Source organism: Camarhynchus parvulus, chromosome 8, assembly GCF_901933205.1.
Source record: "Camarhynchus parvulus chromosome 8, STF_HiC, whole genome shotgun sequence".
Classification (NCBI taxonomy): Eukaryota; Metazoa; Chordata; class Aves; order Passeriformes; family Thraupidae; genus Camarhynchus; species Camarhynchus parvulus.
The window spans coordinates 8959940-8979345 of NC_044578.1; the positions used below are offsets into that span (position 1 = coordinate 8959940).

At 44.8% G+C, this 19406-nt stretch overlaps 1 protein-coding gene across 5 annotated transcripts in view; it reads right to left on the reverse strand.

The window, feature by feature from the left end:
• Positions 1-783: 783 nt before the first annotated feature.
• MAST2 (microtubule associated serine/threonine kinase 2) overlaps positions 784-19406 on the reverse strand; it is a 185627-nt gene continuing 167004 nt past the window's right edge. For all 5 annotated transcript variants that reach the window (XM_030953116.1, XM_030953115.1, XM_030953120.1 and 2 more), the window contains 9 exons: positions 19050-19159; positions 16893-17047; positions 15253-15557; positions 12416-12631; positions 10445-10671; positions 8827-8949; positions 7960-8096; positions 7534-7721; positions 784-6840 (listed from right to left, as the gene is read on the reverse strand). In XM_030953116.1, the coding sequence (XP_030808976.1) occupies positions 4751-6840; positions 7534-7721; positions 7960-8096; positions 8827-8949; positions 10445-10671; positions 12416-12631; positions 15253-15557; positions 16893-17047; positions 19050-19159 (3551 nt within the window). In that variant the 3' untranslated portion in view covers positions 784-4750. The remainder of the gene's footprint in view (positions 6841-7533; positions 7722-7959; positions 8097-8826; positions 8950-10444; positions 10672-12415; positions 12632-15252; positions 15558-16892; positions 17048-19049; positions 19160-19406) is intronic.

The following is a 19406-nucleotide window of genomic DNA, read 5'->3' on the forward strand; positions in this document are numbered from 1 at the left end:
CCCAGGCAGCGGCTGCCGGCAGAGGCTCCGCAATCTCTGCGGACGGAGCCGAGCTTCGCCCCCGATTCCCGCTCCGCAGCAGCGTCTCCGGAGCACGGAGACACGGGATATTTTGAGCATCCTTGGCAGCGGCGAATGAGGATTAGTTCAGTCCCCCCCAGACACGAACGTCTCCCCAGCTCTATTTCCAAGGACAGGAATAGCCTTTGAAGGCTTTTCCATGGGGAGGGCACACACCTGCGAATGTTAAAAGCAAAGATCTGTTTCTGGAAAGGTTTTGGGTGCTGCAGCATCAAGGCTGCCTAAATGAGTGGGTGAAAAAGGGGCTGTGCAGCACCTGCTGGCTCTTGCCCCATGGCTAATCCAAGCCCCTGCCCTTTGGATTTTATTGTGCATCTAATTCCTGAACCCATCAGACATGCTGTGCAGTTGTGGCCAGTCACATCCTCATTTTGCTCAGCCAAGTTTCACGTCTGACAGGTTTTTACCCCTTTTACCCCTTACCTGTTTTTACCATCAGGAACCTGCATTAGCAGGGACACAAAACCACTATAAACTTACAGGATGGTAAATTCTGGGCTTCAGTTTCAGAGTGGAAAGCTTTGGCTTAGCCACACACCTGGCCTGTGGAGCAGAAAATCCCAAACAGCCTGGCAGAGTTACTCCTGTACCCAGACACTCCACAGGCCATTTTCTGCCCCATCAAGCAGCTGGTTGAGCAGGCAGGTTGGGAGCTATGAGAAACTGAGGGGAGACCAACCAAGAGACAAACACAAGTTTGGATTTATGTAAAAAAAAAAAATTATTTATTTTGGAGGAGGATTTGAACATCGACATGCAGGTACAACATGAATAAAAATTATTGCACCGCTATTATGTGGCAATTGTTCAAGTTTCTAAAAACACAGAAATTCCACACTTTCTCTTATCTAGCTAAGTGCTGAGTGACACGGCTTGGCAGAGCCCAGCGCAGGAGGTGCTCTCACAGCCACCTGGATATGGTAATCGAACACAACGTAAACACACACTTCTGTCAAATCTTCTACTAGAAGTACAGAATTATCCTTCACATCCAGTAAGAGAAAACCAGAGAAAGACTTTATCCTCCCCTCTTCAGAAGAAAAACAAAACAAAACAAACAAAAAAAAAAATTACTCCAAATCACACCTCAATGCAAGTGTGGCAAACAAACCCACAGGTCACTCCTACCCCTTCCCCCACAAGCGCTCTTTAGTACAGCAGCAGCCAAAGGCCTCCAACATTCAGACCCAGGAGTGGCCAGTACAACGCTATAGTCTAATATTTACAATAAATATCATCCATTTCTCTTAGTTTGCAACAGTAAGAGACAAAGGGAAAAATAACACTGAGGCACGGGGCAGGGATGCAGGAGCAGAGAGGAGCTGCGGAGGCCGAACCAGCTCAGGCGCTGCCACCCAACACGGGTGAGGAGCAGGAGACACATCCAAGCTGACAGAAGGGAAGAGGGAAACAAAGCAGGAAAGCAGCATATTTGGATGGTGACATGCACGGCTCATTCACCAAACACACACCTCACCTTGGGCCTGCCTGACTCGGGATTACCCACGGAGACCAAGGGCTGCGCGGGCTGGGGCCTCCCTTGGGCACTGCAGCTGGGAACACGCTGTGCCCCTCAGACACAGCTTTTCCAACTTCCTGTTCCTTCCCAACACATTTTGCAAGCTTTTTTTTGAGAAGGTGTTTAAGGAATTTATAGCAGAGCAAGGAATAATTCTCGGTGTATCTACCTGGCTTATTATCAAAATTTAACAGAGGAAGTCTTTTTGCCCAAAGCCTTTGCTAAAGTGCGCCATGTAAATTTGACAGCAGGTAGAACAGGGATGATGGGGCACCTGGCACACCGAGGGAAACTGCAGGACTGAGCAAGAGCAGGGGATTCTTCACTAGAATGCTTTTCTGGCAACGCTGTTTGGCTTTGGCTTTCAAAAACCCAGAGATTTCTAATTGCACTGACCACTCTCTGTACCGTAGCTACAAAAGAGGCAACGACACACATACCTCACCTCTTCTTTGGCCAACACGGGCAAAGGCAGCAAAAGCTGTGACATAGCAAGGTTTTCACTCCTCCTTTTATGCCTAGGAAAGGATAGATAATTCTGCAATTCAGCATGGGCAGCAGTGGCTGCAAAGGCAGGGAGTCAGCAGCTTACAGCTGGTACCATCACAGGGTCCCACCCCTGCCCGTGGGGATGAACCAGGTTACCCAGCCTGGCTCACACCCCATGCTCACCTCCTGCGAGCATGGTCAGTCTTCTCCTCCGGTTTTTTAAACACAGAAGGAAAAGGGGGACCTGCCACCTAGGCAACAGCCAGGTCAGACCACGTCCTCACACAACTCTTTAATTTACACAGACACTTCCATCTCGCCAAGGTCAGGTGCTCTCAGGAGATCAGCTTGTCAAGGAGGCTTGTCTTTGTAATTACCACAGACTCAGAATGCCAAATCCACTTTTCACTATTCCTGTCCATGCCATAATATCCTGCGCTGTTTCTCAACAGTTTTTTAGCAGATCAACCCATCAGGGAGAAAACCAGCCAGGCAAGTACCAGATCCTGCGAAGTCTGTTCCTTACTTGCTACTGCTCTAAATCGGCACTGAATGACACTCACCACCAAGAGCACTTGGAGAGGCTGGAGACACCCTGGACCCTGACAAGGCAGTGGAAATACTGTGGTTTGTAATTGCAAACCAAGTGTATACGAGCAGCCTATGAATTCCAGGGAAAAGAGCAGAGAGACAGCACAGCAGGCTCTGCTCTCAGTACCACCACAACCAGGTTTATTAAGGTGTTACCTGGGAGCTCTGAGGCTTTGGTTAGTGTAGTAGCAACACCATACATGTTCACACTGACACACAGAGTAAACACTCATTTAAACATGTTAAAAAATAAAAAAGCTCAAACCAAACCAAACCTTGGTCCAGAAATGAAATCCAAGCAGCCAAAATCAAGTATATAATGGGGAGAATCAACTGCTACACAGAAAGAAACAGGGTGAGATTCCAGAGATTTTTTTTGAGCTGTGGGTTGTACCAAAATCAGATTGAAAGAGACGGAGAAAATATATTCCTATATAATAAAGGTATTTGCATTCAGGGGAAGCGAATCAAAACTTCAAGTTCAGAGAAAGCCAAGACAGTGAAGGAAGCAGCAGTGTAAGGAAATCAGACCAACAGAGATGGGTTTTAGCCTGGAATACTGTTGCACAGTCATTCAGCTTCTAACAGAGTAAGCCAGTGAGCAGGGAACGATCCCTCGCAGGTGATCCGCAGGGAGATCCACTCAGACAAGACTAGGATACAAGCTGAGCACAATCTGGGACAAATGATGGGAGTGATCACTGAGAGGAACCTTTAACTGGATGAAGAAATGGCTTACAGTGCTACAGGTATCACCACTCGACACATTTATTGGTGCATTATTATTGGTCTAGTCCTCAGCAGGGAGCACTGTCACCCAGAGTCGGTCACACTTAGAGCAAAGCCATATCTAAACCTAGGAGCAAAGAGTAAGCTTTTAATGCAAAGTGACCTCAGCAGTGGAAATGATCTAGCTATTAAAGCTGAAATCTGAAAATATCATGTGTTTTAAAGTCTGCTTGCAGCTTGACCACAGAACTCAAGGAGTCTGAACTCTTCATAGGTTTGTTTTTAAAATGGGCAGATTCAGAAAACTCAGCAAGTTTCCCAAGCCCCAATTCAGAAATGTTAAGGGACACCTTAAAATCCCTACCTATTTAGACTCGCCAAGAGAAGGAAAAGTCTCCAAAGGTCGTTTTTCATTGAGATAACTTTGCCAGACACACTGGAGAATATGCAACTACAAATTTTTCTACTTTAAAACCAACCTACAGGCACCCCTTTCCTGGGGTCACTTACTCTGAGGCAGGGCAAGTTATGAATTGAAGCCAGAGAAAGGAAGCTAAAACATCACTAAAATTTTAAAAACAGAAGGAAAAGTTGCCATGTGTCCCATACAGATAAGTAAAAACAATCCCCCAAAAAGCCAGCTTATGGATTGGAGATTTCTCTTTCTGATAATTCCATTGAAAAATACTCTTACTTGTTTCAAAGAGAAGACAGGGATCTCTCCCTGTCCAGTCTCTCCAGCCAAGTCCTTTGTCTCCACATCCTCTAAGGACACAGGGCTGTGAAGAGACATGGTGACAAAGAGATTTTACTTGCACCAAACAGGGTGTGTAGTTTCAGAATAACTTGCAGACAAGAGGGTAGGCTCTTATTCTTGTCAAGGGACATCAGATTGTAAAACTGGAGCAAAAACTTGACATCTGTGAATTTCAATGGAATTTCAAAGAGAATGCTGAAAAGCAGAAATTTAAAAACAAGCTGCCTTTTTTGCACACAGAATTTTTGGGATCTCAAATAAATGCAAAATTAGAGGGAAGAGCACATCAGGCCCTAAACTCAGGCAAAATAAAAGGTGTGGAAGGGAAAAATAATGAAACCAAAGTGTTTCTTAAGCCCTGCTTTAAAGATACCCTGTTCTAAAGAGACCTCAAACAGCAAGCACTACTGTGTACAAAAATAGAATAGCAAGGATGAAAAAACACAAAAAACAGTATGAAAAAAACCCTCCCAAAAATAGATGTACACAAGTTCTATTTTATATTAGTGTATATTACAAAATTCAAACATGCAGTCTCTATTTTGGATGTAGAACGCTCCAGTCCATGAGTACCAGCGATGCTGCTATGTTTTCTTTACAGCATCATCATGTGACAGGGGAAAGTCTTGTATTTTTAACTGATTTCCAACCTCTTTGCTTTTTGCTTGTGCCAGAGTCCCTTCTTTACAGGGCCTCGTGCTGCCATCTGGCAGAGGAGCCGCTCTCAGAGCTGCTGGTCCAAGAGCATGAGACAGCTCTTTTGATGGAGTGATTTTGCAGCTCCCTGCCAACACCTCAGATGCTTTAGCACTGCAAAAAAGTGCCTCCTTTTTGACCACCACAGGACATGTTGCCTCCTTTTTGACCCCCACGGGACATGCTGCCTCCCAGGGCTTTGCTGGGTGTACGGACTCTGCACAGGACCCACTCGTCGTGGTCAGCCCATCTGTGCTAGAGGGTTTGGCTTTCTCTTGACATTCTCCTACTTGTGAAATTTCCTGCCTTTTTTGTTTCAAATCTCTCTCCTCTTTAGAAGAGGCACCCAAGTCCTTTTTTGTTTCCACCCCTCCAGACCCAGACATGCTGAGCTTCAAAGGGCCCAACACACTCTGGGCCAGGGGCACCAACTGGGACACGGAGATGGCACCGGGGATGAGGAGTGGGGAGGACACGGGTCCTGCTGGGCTGGTTTTGCTGGAGGTTAAAGCACCCTCTGCCTGGGATGAGCTGGGCTGCTGCTTGTCAGGGCTAGGACTTCTTTGGGATGTTTCACTGGCACTCCCAGGAGACAGAAATGAGGAGCTGTGCTGTTCCACAGGCTGAGGCGTCTCCTCGCGACCCTTCTCACCGCGGTCTGGGGGGCTCACCGCGACAGGAGTGCTCGTGTTTGCTGGGCACCATGAGGAAAGTGCCAGCAGAGGTTGGGAATCCTGTTTTTTCTGACTACTTTCTGTTAGCACAGGCTCTTTCAAGTCAAGTTTACCACAGGAGGCCCCAGAAGAATCGCCTTCTTCAAGTTCCAGGAGTTTGATAGATGGGCACTGCATATGTTCTGTGAGATCTACTGGTTTTTGAGTACCTGGAGTTCTCCCAAGATCTTTGATTGCTTCAGAAGAACTGTCTTTTGGACCAAAACACTCCAAAGTTTTGTTTTCTGGCAATTTATGCTCCTTTGCAGTTGTTTCTGATTTTAGGGATGGCTTTTCTGAATTAGCTAGTTTTTCTGGAGCAGTTCTTGAGGGGAGCTCTGGTGGGGAGGGGTGCACACTGATTTGCAGCGGCTCTGAAACAGGCTTTGCTTGTTGAGTACTTCCCTTCTGCAAATCTTCTGTACCTTTTGGATCTTCAGGTAGAAAGGCATCATCTTCAATACTATCCTTGCTTTCCAATTTAGATGAAAACTTATTATCCTCATTAAAGGAATCTGAGCCTTGGTCTCCACTGCCACGGGGCTTGTCCACCCTTCTCCCATCCTGACTATCTTCTGAACCATCATCTGTTTCATCCTCAGAAGAATCTACTTCCCTGATGGCCTCCTGCTTTTGCAGGGACTCCCTCCTCTCCACCCTGTCCTGCCGAATGGCACCCAGCTTCCGTGAGCCCGGCTTCTGCAGCATCCCTTTTTCCGCCAGCCCGAGTTTGCTGCCCGTCGTCTCGTTGGCAGATTCCTGCAGGCTCTGCAGGCTGGGATCCCGCTGCAACATCTCCTTCTTGAACTCAGAGTGGGAGATATCCAAGCTATGCTTCCTTGAGGAGCCCAGCTTCTTCTCAGAGGAAGACAGAGACGCAGCCAGTTTCTCAGCCGACTGCACTCTCTTCAGCAAAGGAGACCGAGGGGGCTCGGCACTTTTGGGGCGAGAAATTTGTCTCACCAGTGGTGGAGAGGAGTGTAGTTTTACTGGGAAAGACTGGATGATACTGGAGCTGCCAATTGAGTGTCCTGGCAAAGGAGATGGGGAGCGCTGCGGTGACGTGGACTGAGGGGTTGGTGATGGAGTGTGAGCCAGGGGGGACAGAGGGATGTTTCCTGCAGATTTACGCCTTGGAGATCTGTACTGCCTCTGGAGCTTTGGTGCTAGGCCATGCAGGGAGCTGGGTCGGATGTGTCCAGAGCTGGCTGGAGAATTGGGAACGCTGGAACTGGGAGAGCTGCTCTGAGAAGAATTGCCACCAACTTAAAAGAAAAAAAAAAAGAACAAAGAAAAAAATACCAAGAAGATTAATACATATTTGGCCATTAAAACAAGTTATTGAAAATAAGTCAAGACACAATGCCATGTTACTCCAAAGCACAGCAGTAATGTTGAAGGCAACATTGCCAGGCTTCTGATGGAAATTCACATCATTAGCACCCAACACCAGAGCACAGTAAGAAACACTCAGCTATGAGAACACTTTTCTGGAAAAGACCCCCTTTGATCAGACAAACCACGTGTTTCATTGCTATTCTCTGGATGCAAATCTCTTTATTCCAGCAGCTGATTCAATTTTCAAATATGACTTTGCCACACTGTTTTGATTTCTTTTCTCTGAACACAGAAAATGTGTCAAACTGCTATGAAAAGATTGCAACTTAGAACACACATTTTCATCGAAGTGGAAGGATGCTGTAGTACAGCAAGTGCATTCTTAAAAGGATGTATAGATTTTCATTTTTAAATGAATCAATGAACAAGAACACATCCATCCTTAAGGTAATCGACATCACCGCTGTCATTTGCTTCACAGAGAGACCTGCTACCTGCTGCTGTGTATTTTATTTCCAAAATGAATCAATCAGCAAAGTCTCCTCCAGTATTTTCTTTTCTTGTTTGACTGGATTTTTTGGCTTAGTTTTGTTTTGTTTCATGTCTCTTTTTTTTTTTACCTGAGTGTACAGACTCTGGAGTGGATCTGTAGCTCTGGGTTGGTGACCGAGGAGACAGGTTGTGAGTTGGAGAGCCAGGCACACTTTCTCCAGATGACAGAGACCGGTTCAGGGACGATAAACTCCGGCTAGTGTGAAGCAGTGATGCTTGTTTAGTGATCTTCCTCAACAGAGAACTCTTCTTCTTACTGGGGAAGAGCATTCAAAAAGTGTTTACAAGCCCAAATGATTTATTTACCTTTACTAGCATATTTCAGTCAATTTTGTGTCACAGTAAAAGAGAAAAAAAAAAGGAAGAAAGGAAGAACTAAAGGACATATCTGCTGATATATACTATCTGCAAATGGATTTGACAAGATCTCTCCAAGGATCTTTTACATTATCTTGGTTACCCTTTAATTTTAACAGAGAAACATCAAAACAAACCTTTCCTGACCATCCTTTGTTTTGCTCTTCTTGTTCCTACGAGCCATCTTGGATTTGTAGCTGGCTTTTCGAGCTGGACCAACTTTGATGGATGTGTTCTCAAATGGTGTGGTGGAGATGGACACTTTATTTCCACTCTGTCAGACACAAGACAAAGAGACATTGCTTAAAACATGGTTATTTGAAGCAGATCTGCAGGCAAAGCAGGTAGGCTGCTAGTTTATTGCTGCCTGCCATTTTGTAATCCTTTGTCAAACTCCATTTTTCCCCTCAGCATTTCCTCCTATCATTTATTAAGGAATTGCCGAGAGAGAGCCCTCGTTAGTCAGGCTTTCACAAATGATTAGCTCAGACCCCAGCTGGTAGGTAAAGCTTCCCAGAACAGGCAGAACACAGCATCTGACCTCTCCCATTGAGATCCCAAATGACTCAATTTAATACTTGTAATACTTGGAAACTTGAACAAAGTGATATTCTGTCACCAATCCTATTCCCAATGCTCTGACTGATGGCAGATGTGAGCATATCAGGCATCTATCATGATGAATCTGCAACACAGAGCATGGCTTGTCTCACTCATGTTAAAAAAATAATAATACTGAGTGCTCCTCTATTTGCAACCTCAAAGACGTCTGTCTCTTGGAACAGTCCAGAACTTTGGGGTTTTTTTCTGTAAACAGATTCTGCTCAGAGAGGTATCAAACATAAGTCATTTAACTGGATAATTTCAACACCAACCAAGACAAAGCTGCTCTTAAATACCACCAGGTGCTGTGTGCACACTTGTATTTCAGAAAATGCCAAAATTACATTTATTTTAAACAAGCTGCTCATGTTTTCCAAACTGTAACAGCACTGAGCCCCTACCTTCAGAATCAGCTCCACCACTTCAGTGTGCACCAGCCCATGCACCGGCTCACCGTTGACGTGGGTGATCAGGTCCCCTTCCCGCAGACCCGCTTCGTTGGCCGGACCCCCTTCCTCCACGTGCTGCCAACAACAAGGGGTGACTGCTCTGAGAAGGGGAATGTGCAGGGCCACTGGCCCAGATGGGACTCAAAGCCCATCTATGTCACTTCCTGCCACAGCCAGCCCCAGCTGCTTCTGAGAAGGGGGAAAGAAATCACCCCTGGCATGGCCAAGCACAAAACTCTGCGCTCTTCCACTCCTCCTCTGCATCCCACCAGTCTTATCCTGATCCAAGGCAGCCAGGATGGCTAAGCTGATCAAGAGACCAGCTCTTAAGCAAAAGGCTTAACACACTTCCAAAAATTTTACAGCACTCAGGAATGTTACCCAGATGCTCTTGATTTCCAGACAAACATTCAGTCTCTTTCAATTTCTTTGCCATCCCAAATCCAGCATCCTTCCATGTACATGCTGGAACCAAAGGTGGCCAACAGGCTTTCAAGAAAGACTCTGCCACGTGTTTAAGGTGCCTGTATTGCATCTCATCCCAAACAGAGTTTCTTTTTCTACTTTCCATCCTTTATTAACCTATCCAACACCAGACTTTTCCCCTGTGAACACACTGCCTTTCCCCTGTCCCTGGTCAGGAATGTAAGCCTCCTTCACCATGAGGAGACAGATGTGCAGGGGAATGCACATCTCTCCCTCTAGCCAGGAAAGATTCCAAATTTGTATCTTGGTAAACTCAGCATTGTTCAAGGGAGGGCAAGGCAAAAATTCGGTTTCAGATTATTTCTCTCAGAATGAGTGTTAAATAAGGACCAAAGGGTGTGAAGTCCATATTACCCAATGAACACAGAAGTGCAAGGGAACAAAAAAATTAATCATCTTTACCCCTGACTGCATTCTCCCTACCTACACAATCCTAACAACACTGCTTCAGGGAATGGATCACTCCTAGAAGTCATCTACACTGACACAAAAGGAACACAGAGATCAAGTACCAGCAGCAGTGGGAAGGAAGTGATACAGACATGGAAACCAGACCTTTTAGTACAGCTCACAACTAAGCCAAGAGTTAAATCCCATGGCAATCAGCATAGCAGCAGTGATGCTTTAAGGCTTGTAATCAATTCCAAGCGACTGCTTGGAAAACCCCAGCAGACTGAACTGATCAGAAGCAGGTTATAATCACTAACACAAGCCTGAATAAATTAACTATATGGGCCTTCATGCAACAACCCCAATAAAGAGAAAGAGGGTATGTACACAGAAACATGCTTTAAAGGATGTGCTGCAGGTGAAAGAAGGTGGATTCATGTAGCCAGGGAGAAAAGAAGGAAAGAAAGGTTGCTGTGGTTCTGTGATGGGCTTGAAAACTATTGGAAAACCCAAAGCGCTGTTATTTATTTAGTTATTCATCTAGGGTTCCTCCCACCAAAAAGACAACATTAGGTGTGATTAAGGAGAGAGAAAACAAGGTGGCAAAACACAATCTCTAAAGCTAAACCCCACACCCCTGGCTAGATGCATTTGTAGCTCCGAGGGTCCTGTGTGCAGAAAAGCAGAGACATACCCAGACCATGTGATGCACAGTGTAGATATCACTGTCACCCATATAGACGCGAATGGCGCGCAGAGTGAAACCGTATTTCTTTCCAGCCCGATGGATGATGATTGGTGGTTTCAGGTTTGCGATAGCAGGAGAAAAGTCGCGGCTGGGTGAGGAGTCCCTCGAAGATGGGTTGGAGGAGAGAGAATGAGGTGACATTGGACTGGCCAATGGAGAACACGTGTGGTGATCTACAGTGATGACATAAAGGTGGGCAAAAATTAGGAAAACAGGCCTCCGAAAGAGAGAAATTTCTTGTTAGAGAACAGCTATGAAACCGTATCTGCCACTGGTCTTAAAGCTGGTGGCCTTCACCAGAGCTGGGTCTGTTTGCAGCTTCAACTAATTCATGCTTTGTAATACAAACAGCAGAGTTTCCAAAAAGGCACGTTTGGAGGCGTACATTTAGTGCACTGCTCATACAGAATTATGGTTGGGTCACAGTGTTCTCTACTTCTCTTGCCAGGATTTACAATGAGCATTTGCTCTAGGCACAATCCTGCAACCCCATTTCCAGGTTATCATGTATTATCCTCCTCCAGAAAATCAGATGTCTCTAGATCTTGGTGCAAGTTACACACTGGTGCTGAGATAAATCCAAATCAGTTAGTACTAACACAAAAGGAATGAGTAAGTGATCAGACAACAACTACATCTAGGCAGTTTTGGTAGTGCTTTAAATTCAGAGGGGCAAAAATATCTAAAATACTAGCTACTGCAGGGACTTTGCTACTGAAAAACAACTTCACAAGTTGCTTTTGAGTGAGTTTCCCAAATGAAAAGCCATGGGCTGGACTGTCAGATAAACTACCTAACTCTGCTTGCTGGTGGAACAACATCCACTTTTTAAAGTACAAAGCAAATACAGAACTCTCATTTTACAGTGAAGCTGGTCAACATCAGTAAAATAAACCCAAAGAGCAGGAATACTAAATGCAGCTGTCGAAGGTAATCTCTAATCCATTAAGAAACACCTGCTGAATCACCTAGCACATATTTACCTGGCAGATGCAAGCAGCTCTGGAGAAACCTTTGCTGGGTGATTAAATACACATTTTATAGGTTTTCATGAGGGGGTTTGTAGTTCAAAAAGCAACTGACAACCAAAGCACAAGAAATGTGATGTGCATCACCACAAGGCTGCCAAGAGCAGGTGCATTCCTGCCTCCAGCTCACTGCTGGGAGGAACAGGTGGGCATTGCTCATGGCCCAGCTGCACTCCCTGCTCCCATCCAGGCAGGAACAGGCACAGCCCTGGAAATACAGCACGGTCTTATCCTTTGGAAAGGGACAAAATCCTTGTGGGGAGAACTCCTTCTGCTGAACCAGTCTGTCACAGCTCAGAATGGCTGAGCTGCTCGCTAAGAGTTATCACCTGGCACTGCGAATTGTAAAGGTCTGGTTATGCTTGTAGACATAGCTGGACCAAGAAGGTGAGCAGTTCAGCACTGACTTAGTGAGTTGCTTACACTGTTCAGTTCTTGAGCACTCAATCTCAACCAAGTTATCTGGAGTTTCTGAAACTCCCCTGTGCATAAATGCACCAGACACATTTCATTCCCAAACAGCATTGTAGTTAGCATGTGACCCCAAAAAACAGCACCTTGAGGGTTAAAATCACTTTGTGTCTCTATACCTCCTTGCTGCACCATTGTCTAGAGACCAGCTAGGAGTCAATTTAAACAAAACCAGGGGAAGAACAGGGCCCAGCTGCCATTTGCAGAAGCTGCAGTCAGACCACACGCACAGCGCTGCTGTCTGTGGCACAGCAGTGCTCATCAACCTGCGAGCAGGAAATATTAAACCGACTGTAAAAGTTAGCTCTTTCCCCTCCTGCCAGCCAAGGCTTTATTCCAGGAGGGGGAGGATCTGTCTGCAGACCTTTTGTTTAGTGCTTGCAGATTCTTACAATGCCTCACTCAAGGCATTTCTTACCTGAGGGAATCAGGAGAGACAAGGCAGTAGCGGATGCTGATTTAATCACTTTATTGACAGGTCTCGAGGTGCGTTTCTCCCCTGATTCCCCAGAGAGCAACCTGTGTCGTGCCCGCCGCACTGCCAAATCGCTGATGGCTTTTGGAGTGGTAAAGTCTGGGCCTTCATTGCTATTACTGCGAGCTCGTGGATCAGAGAAATCTGCAGTGCTCCCAGCTACAGTTTAAATTAAAACAGATTAGAACCACAGGGAATTCCTAACAGTCTATTCCCCTACAGGCAAAATACATTAAATCAAAGTCATGTTTACATGAAGTCCAAGAGTAAATTTTCCTAAGAAGAAACCCCAGGGCTTGAATTTTTATTTACAGAAATGGTGTTATTCTGAACACAGAAAATTAGCAGCTTCTATTCTGTGGAAAAGCTGGCTAATGGAATCACATTGCTCAGTGGCAGTTCCATGAATCCTAAAGCCATGGTGCACTTCTGCACACCATTTCAATGGGATTGTTCACAGATGAAAACGGGTTTATAGAAAGTGCTGCATTTTTACAACCAGCAAGAACTGTCAATCTTTAAGTTAAAACTGCCTGTAATAGAAGAGCCAGGTTCTACTGGAGTTGCACATAAAAAATCCACTTTAAGAGAATACTAAGGTACTCAAGTCAGGGAAAGTAAAAATGTGGATTGCAAAGACAACCTTAATTTGCCCCCTTCTGTGCACTGTTGCAATTTAGCCTTGAATAACTTAACCTGCTACAATTATATATAAAATGCAAAGTAATCTTGAAGATCAGACTGGGCATGTAACAACAGCAGATGCTGGGGGGGTTGGGGGTCCTGTACTCAAGGCCGGTGCCTCAGTCCCCCATGTGATACCTTAAAGGGGCACTGTGAAAATACAGTAATTAGAATTTACAAGGTGCTTAGAAATGAAAGTGGTGAGCATCACAGCAACTCCACAAGGGAAATTAATCATTCTGTCTTCAGAAGCAAATTTTAAGCAGCATGCAATAAATAAAGCCTAAGGGCCACATTTTGAACAATGAGGACAGAACAAAACATTGATCATCGTTATTTAAGTGGGCAGCATTGCTCTGCATACTAAGTGAAGAAGGAAGTATCATGAAAATAAAAATTCGAAGCACTGTTCCCAGAGACCTCAGGACCAGATGCTTGTTCAACATTGAAGAGGCACAGAGTTTCAAATCAGGCTCCCAGACAATGAGGAACCCGGATTTGGAGGCTACATGGGAAAAGGTGCCATATAAATTAGAGGAGCAGTCTGAGACAGTGACAGGAATTAAACTCCTTTCAAGCCTCTGACTTGGGGACACTGAAGCACTGGTATCCCTGGATTCCATGCTCTAGATCAAAGACTGCTCTAATGTATTGAGCTCAGGGGAGCCGGCTGCCCAGGAGAACTCCATTTTTGCCAATCTCACAATGCAGATACTCAAATTAGCAATGGAAGTGTTCTTGCCATTTTTAACAGCATGTTTCTAGGTTCTTAGCATGAAATTGAGAGCCCAAGGTTTCACTTATGGCACCTATGGCAAGCAAGTATGAGGCAGTTTCCTTCCTTTACCCTTGCACCTCTTCTTTACATGATGGCAGCACCAGGCCTCTTCAGGGAGCATGGGCAATGAAGGGAGGACAATTTGGAAGGAATTTCACAGACTGGATTGCAGAAGAGGAGTAATAAGATGTAGGAATCTTTGGCTTTACTCTGGAGGCAAATTTCTTCTAGGGCATGTCCACCTTCTGCTATCAGTCCCCCATCACATCTGCCCAGTGCCCTCCACCTTGTCCATTCTTGCTGCCATTCTACTTCCTCAGTCCCCTTTCCTCTCCATTCTCAATGCATCACAATTGCTTTGCCTGCTTGCTCCCAGTTTGTCCCAGCAGCTTGTTCCTTATTTTCTTACCCAGTTAGTCACTGTTATTCAACCCTACAATCTAGTCCTTCCCCTAATTATGCCTTCTTTCTCAAATTTTCTTTTGCCAACCTTCATTTCAACTTCCCCTCTTTCTTCCATTGTTCCAAACTTCCTTTTTTTCCTCCTCCTTACTACTTTGCAGCACTTCCCAGCTCTGGCCTCTGTTCTCAGAACAGGCAGCTTCACCCCCTTGTCCTCTCAATGCCCTGAAAGGGGCAGGAGCTGGGAACACTCCAGCACCCAGAGCTCAGTCCTGCACTGCAGCGCCCAGGGCACCACCACAGGAAGGTTCAGCTCAGCCCAGAGCTGGAGAAAAGCCCCAGGACAGTCAAAGTTGCTGAGAAATCAAACACTGACTTCTAAGAGCCACTCTACTAAATTTAGGCTGCACTTTTCTAAGACAATAACTGGATGAATTTCAGTATATTTGGCTGTTAAGATAAGTAGCACGTCCCTGACACAAGCCCCAGTGTCCCAGCACATTGCAAGTCTCTCCAAACTCTTGGGATGAGCAAAACCACAGGAAGCAGGGCTCTGTTGGTATGGCTGACACCCACGTTCTCCAGCTCCAACTCAGCAGTGATCTGTTCTGGTTTATGCTTAAATTAATGCTGTCTCAGGTAGGCACCCAGTGGTTGTAAGTAGGCATAGATCATATGAATCTCAAGCATGAGAAGACCTAAATCAATTTGAAGTGACAGCACTGAAATCTAAGATGCAATTTTGAGGAGATGAAACCACTGGCGTTATTTCAAAGGCAAGCACATCCACAAAACTACACTAAAATATCTACTTAGCATCGCATCCACTGACACCCAGAGCCAGCTTGACAGAGTTCATCTCTGCAAGGTAACACAACCTCCCTGGGGAGCAGGACCCCCCGCACCAAGCACGTACCTGTCAGCACCGAGGCACTGCCGGTGGCCGTGGAGGGGGTGGTGGCTCCAGCATCCCCTTCCAGCTGCAGCTCGTGCTCCACAGGCTGCTCTGGAATGGGCAGGGGCAGCCCCTCCCGCGCCTGCACCGTGGACAGGAGCATCCCCTCGGACTGGGGCCGTTTGAGGGCGGCGCCCTCGTCCTCGGCGGAGATGGCGAAGCGCGGCATGTCCAGGAGCCCCGAGCAGCGGCGCCGCACCGTCAGCGGCGGGCTGGAGTCGCTCTCCGTGTGCGAGGACTCGGACATGGACAGGCGCTTGCGCAGGCTGCAGGCAGAACCAGACAGGGCCCTGGGTGAGCCAGGCCATGACCAGCTTGGAAGGGTGAAAACAGGGCACAGACACAACCCACGTGCCCGAAACCAATTAAAGGTGAAGTTTGGTGGCCAAGCTACAACACTGGGAGTTAAAACAACAAAGGCTTGGGGCATCACTTGAGTTTAGATTTCCAACTTCTAGGAAAGGAAGGGATAAACCCAAAGAAAAATACAATACAATGAATGTGGACGCCATGGGACAGAGAGAGAGAAACGGCAAGCGTTGCTCACAGCGGCTTGTGAGAAGTTTTAGGGAGCTGGAAAGATGTGATAATTTGTTGACTATAAACAATTTGCAGGTGGTGTTTTTCTACTTTATTTTTCTGTTCCTCTCAAGGACAGTGCGTGAGAAAGATGTTTCTGTTAGTTAGCCAATAGAATAGAACCTATCCTACCACTCTATAAAAACCACGCGGTTCTTTTGAATAAAGCCTTCTTTGCCTTTTCTATGATCCTACCTCTCGCCTGTTCCTGCCCCAACCTCGGCGCAAGAGTGACAGCTGAACATGGCATTAAATATTATTTTTTTTTAAAAATCACACTTGCAAAATGCAAATCATCTTCCATGTTCCTTTTGGAATTTGTTGAATTTTTCTTTTGAAGTTGCTCTAAATCAGAAGCCAGGAAGGCCTAACACAAAATGAAGTGCACCTCAGTTATGAGTGCAATCTGTAAAACATTTTTAAGGGAGTCATACAGACGAGGTCAGAGCCACATTTTATGCTCTTTGTAATGCCAAACATTAGTGTAAAGGTTTTACAGGGGTTGTAATGAGAGACATCCCTTTTATAAAGTAAGTTTTCAGTAATGCCAGAAACATGGCAGGTATCCAAATTGTGGGTATTCATATATTTTACTGACATTTTTTATTAGAGCACAAGATTTTTCGGGCATATTCTGAACTTTTGAAACTTTGAACTTTCCTAATGATTTCTCTACTTTGTAACAAAAGGTCAAAGTCTGGTGACACCAGAATTTGCATTAATTTAAGAAAAAAACTGATGTGTGTACATGTCTGACGTAACATACAAAATCTGCCCTTAAGGTTAGAATACCTTTAAATTCATTACAAGTATTTACTACAGAATTAGATGTTAGTACTTAACTAGATACATTTAAGGACTGTAGAGGTTCTACACATTCACTTTTAGCTATCCAACCCAGGCTTCTCTTGTAGAAATACAACACGAGAAGCTCTGCTCACTAAACACTGGTCATAGAAAGTTTTGGCTGGTCTTTTTTAGCTGCTGAGGGAGAACAGAAGACTCAGTTGCACAGCACTCACATTTCAGGAGAGCCAATGACCCAGCTGCGGTCGCGGCTCTTCAGGCCCCCCAGGCTGTCCAGCCGATCGTCCTTCTCCTCGCTCAGGCTCCGCTTGGTTGGTGGTGGAGTCTTCCTCTCCTCGTGGATTGAAAGTCGTTCCATGCTGCTGTACACCTGTGTGCAGCAAAAGATCCTTCTGAGCAGGGAAAACCAACCCAGGGGCCTTTTCTGAGCAAGGGGAAAAATCTCCTCTTGAAATTTCCTCCTGAAAGCCTGAACTTGATGTTCTTTGACCAAGTAACACAGTGCAGGTGTGCTCAAGGTGTGCCAGGGAGGAAAGGAAAAAGGCCCAGCCTCAGAAACACTAAAATGCTTTTCTACAACAGCACCCAATGCCTCTCCTTTGAAAACACAACAGAAATACTGACAAACTTCATGAAATTACTTTGATTTTTGGTTTTAACAATTCTCAAATCTAAGAGGAGCTATTGCTAAAGACAGCTGCACAACTCTTGAAGGCTGGCATCTGGATCTTGAAATCTTACTACACAAATTCACTTCAGTGATAGGCATCATGCTCATGACCCCATTTCATTATCAGTCTATCAGCATTGCCCCAAGCTTATTTCAGAACAAAAAAGTCCTGCCCTCCTCAAGGAATCTACTATAATGCTGACAGCTTAATGAAAGTGCCTTTCTTGGTTTTACAGCCGTCTTTAAATAATTAAATGATTAAGCAAAAAAATCCATCCTTTTAAAACTACACTTGACTGTGGACCTAATTTACATAAGAAGAGATTAATGAAAATAATGTTATTAAAAATTCAGAGCATCAACAAGATAACTATTAATAAATCATATGGCTGAATTGTCAGACAAGAATTTCAAAATATAATGAGCCTTTTATGCCTCCCACATTACAAATGCTGTATAATTTTCCAGGTCTTAAAATAAATTCATTAAAAGTGAACTTTCTCTCTTTGTGGCAAAAACATTGAACCCTAAAGAAAAGCTTCAGTCTAACAAATGAGTAATACTCATGGTGAGAAAAGACAGAGAAAAGAAACTCTTACGTACTCATGAGAACTTTTTCAAAACACCAACTAATCCTCAGGTCCAATTTTAAACATACTTTTAGTGATGCAAATCAGGAGCAACTCCATTAAATTAAGAGTAACTGTTATTTAAACCACTGTAGCCTGGTTGAGGACAAAGAACAAACTGGTCCTTAAAAACTGACTTCAGCAGTGGAAAATTGGAGGAACTGTTGTGAAAAACCAAAATACCTTTCAGAGCTCCTAAGGAAAATTCCTTCTCCCATCTCACTAAGAGGGAAATGCAATTCATGAAGTGGCTGCCTCAAAACAGCATTTTTTCTCCCTTCTGTCCCTCCCAAACATATTATATTTTATCAGGAAGACCAATGTAGTCCTTTCCTTCTAGTTATGTATTTGAAAACACCTGAGATTTTATGTTTTGTAGAACTCAGGTAATTCTCATTGCTTTCCTCTGGACTCCATTTTTTCAAGAACATTGCCCAATACAGACCAAAATACCCCAGCTATGGCCCTCCTACTGGTAAGCCCAGTATGGAAAATTATTGCTTCCATAATTTGGCACATCAAACTCACGAAGGACTATGTGCTGAGACCCTTCTCTTTGAAATTGTCGCCTTGCCTTTTGCTCCTCAGGCTGTATTTGAGACAATGAGAGATGTAAACTTCACTGATGTTCTTACCCCTTTGATTTTAGACAGTTATTCAAAATGTCAGAATTGATTTTCTTCCCAAAATCATCTTGTCACCCATGGAAGGTCCCTTCAGAAGGACACTGCTCAAAGAGCAAGTATGTTTTGGATACTCCCTATGCCAGCATCCAAGTCATTGGTGAAAACATTACCAGATGCAGAAGAGAACTACACAATGCCCTGCATACTGGTGAAACATTAAGTAATATAAAATGTCATTCTCCAATTATTCTGGTACTCACCTTTGAACAGGCCATAAACTACCACTGAATAAACAACAAATGCAGTGTTTTCTTTCTTCAGTGAATAAATACTACACACCATGAGATCCCACAAAGCATCCACATAATTAAAATCTGCCCCATAGGAAGCAAAGAAAGCATGTTCTTCTCTGGATTGTTTTCTTTCAACAAGTTAGCATGTCCCTACCTTGCTGAACCTGGGTGAGCACGAGGAAAACTGCCGAATTTCCACGTGATCATCATCATTAGTGTCCTCCTCTTCTTCTGAATCCAGGTGCTGGTACCGTTCTGAACGGGCTGGGAACAAGACATGGCACTGGCATCAGTGTGGGGAGTGTTGGCAACTCACACCTCAAGCATTGCTACTGGTCTGCTTAAAGAACTTGGAATGTTTATACACCATGCAGGGTATTTCCCTTAATACTGAAACATACCCAGCCAGTTTTTGCTCATCCTGTGCAATTGCCAGTGAAGAATATCTCCTTGGCACTGAATTTATCTTATCCTGTCAGCTGTATTCCATTCTGGAAGCAGCTGATACTCA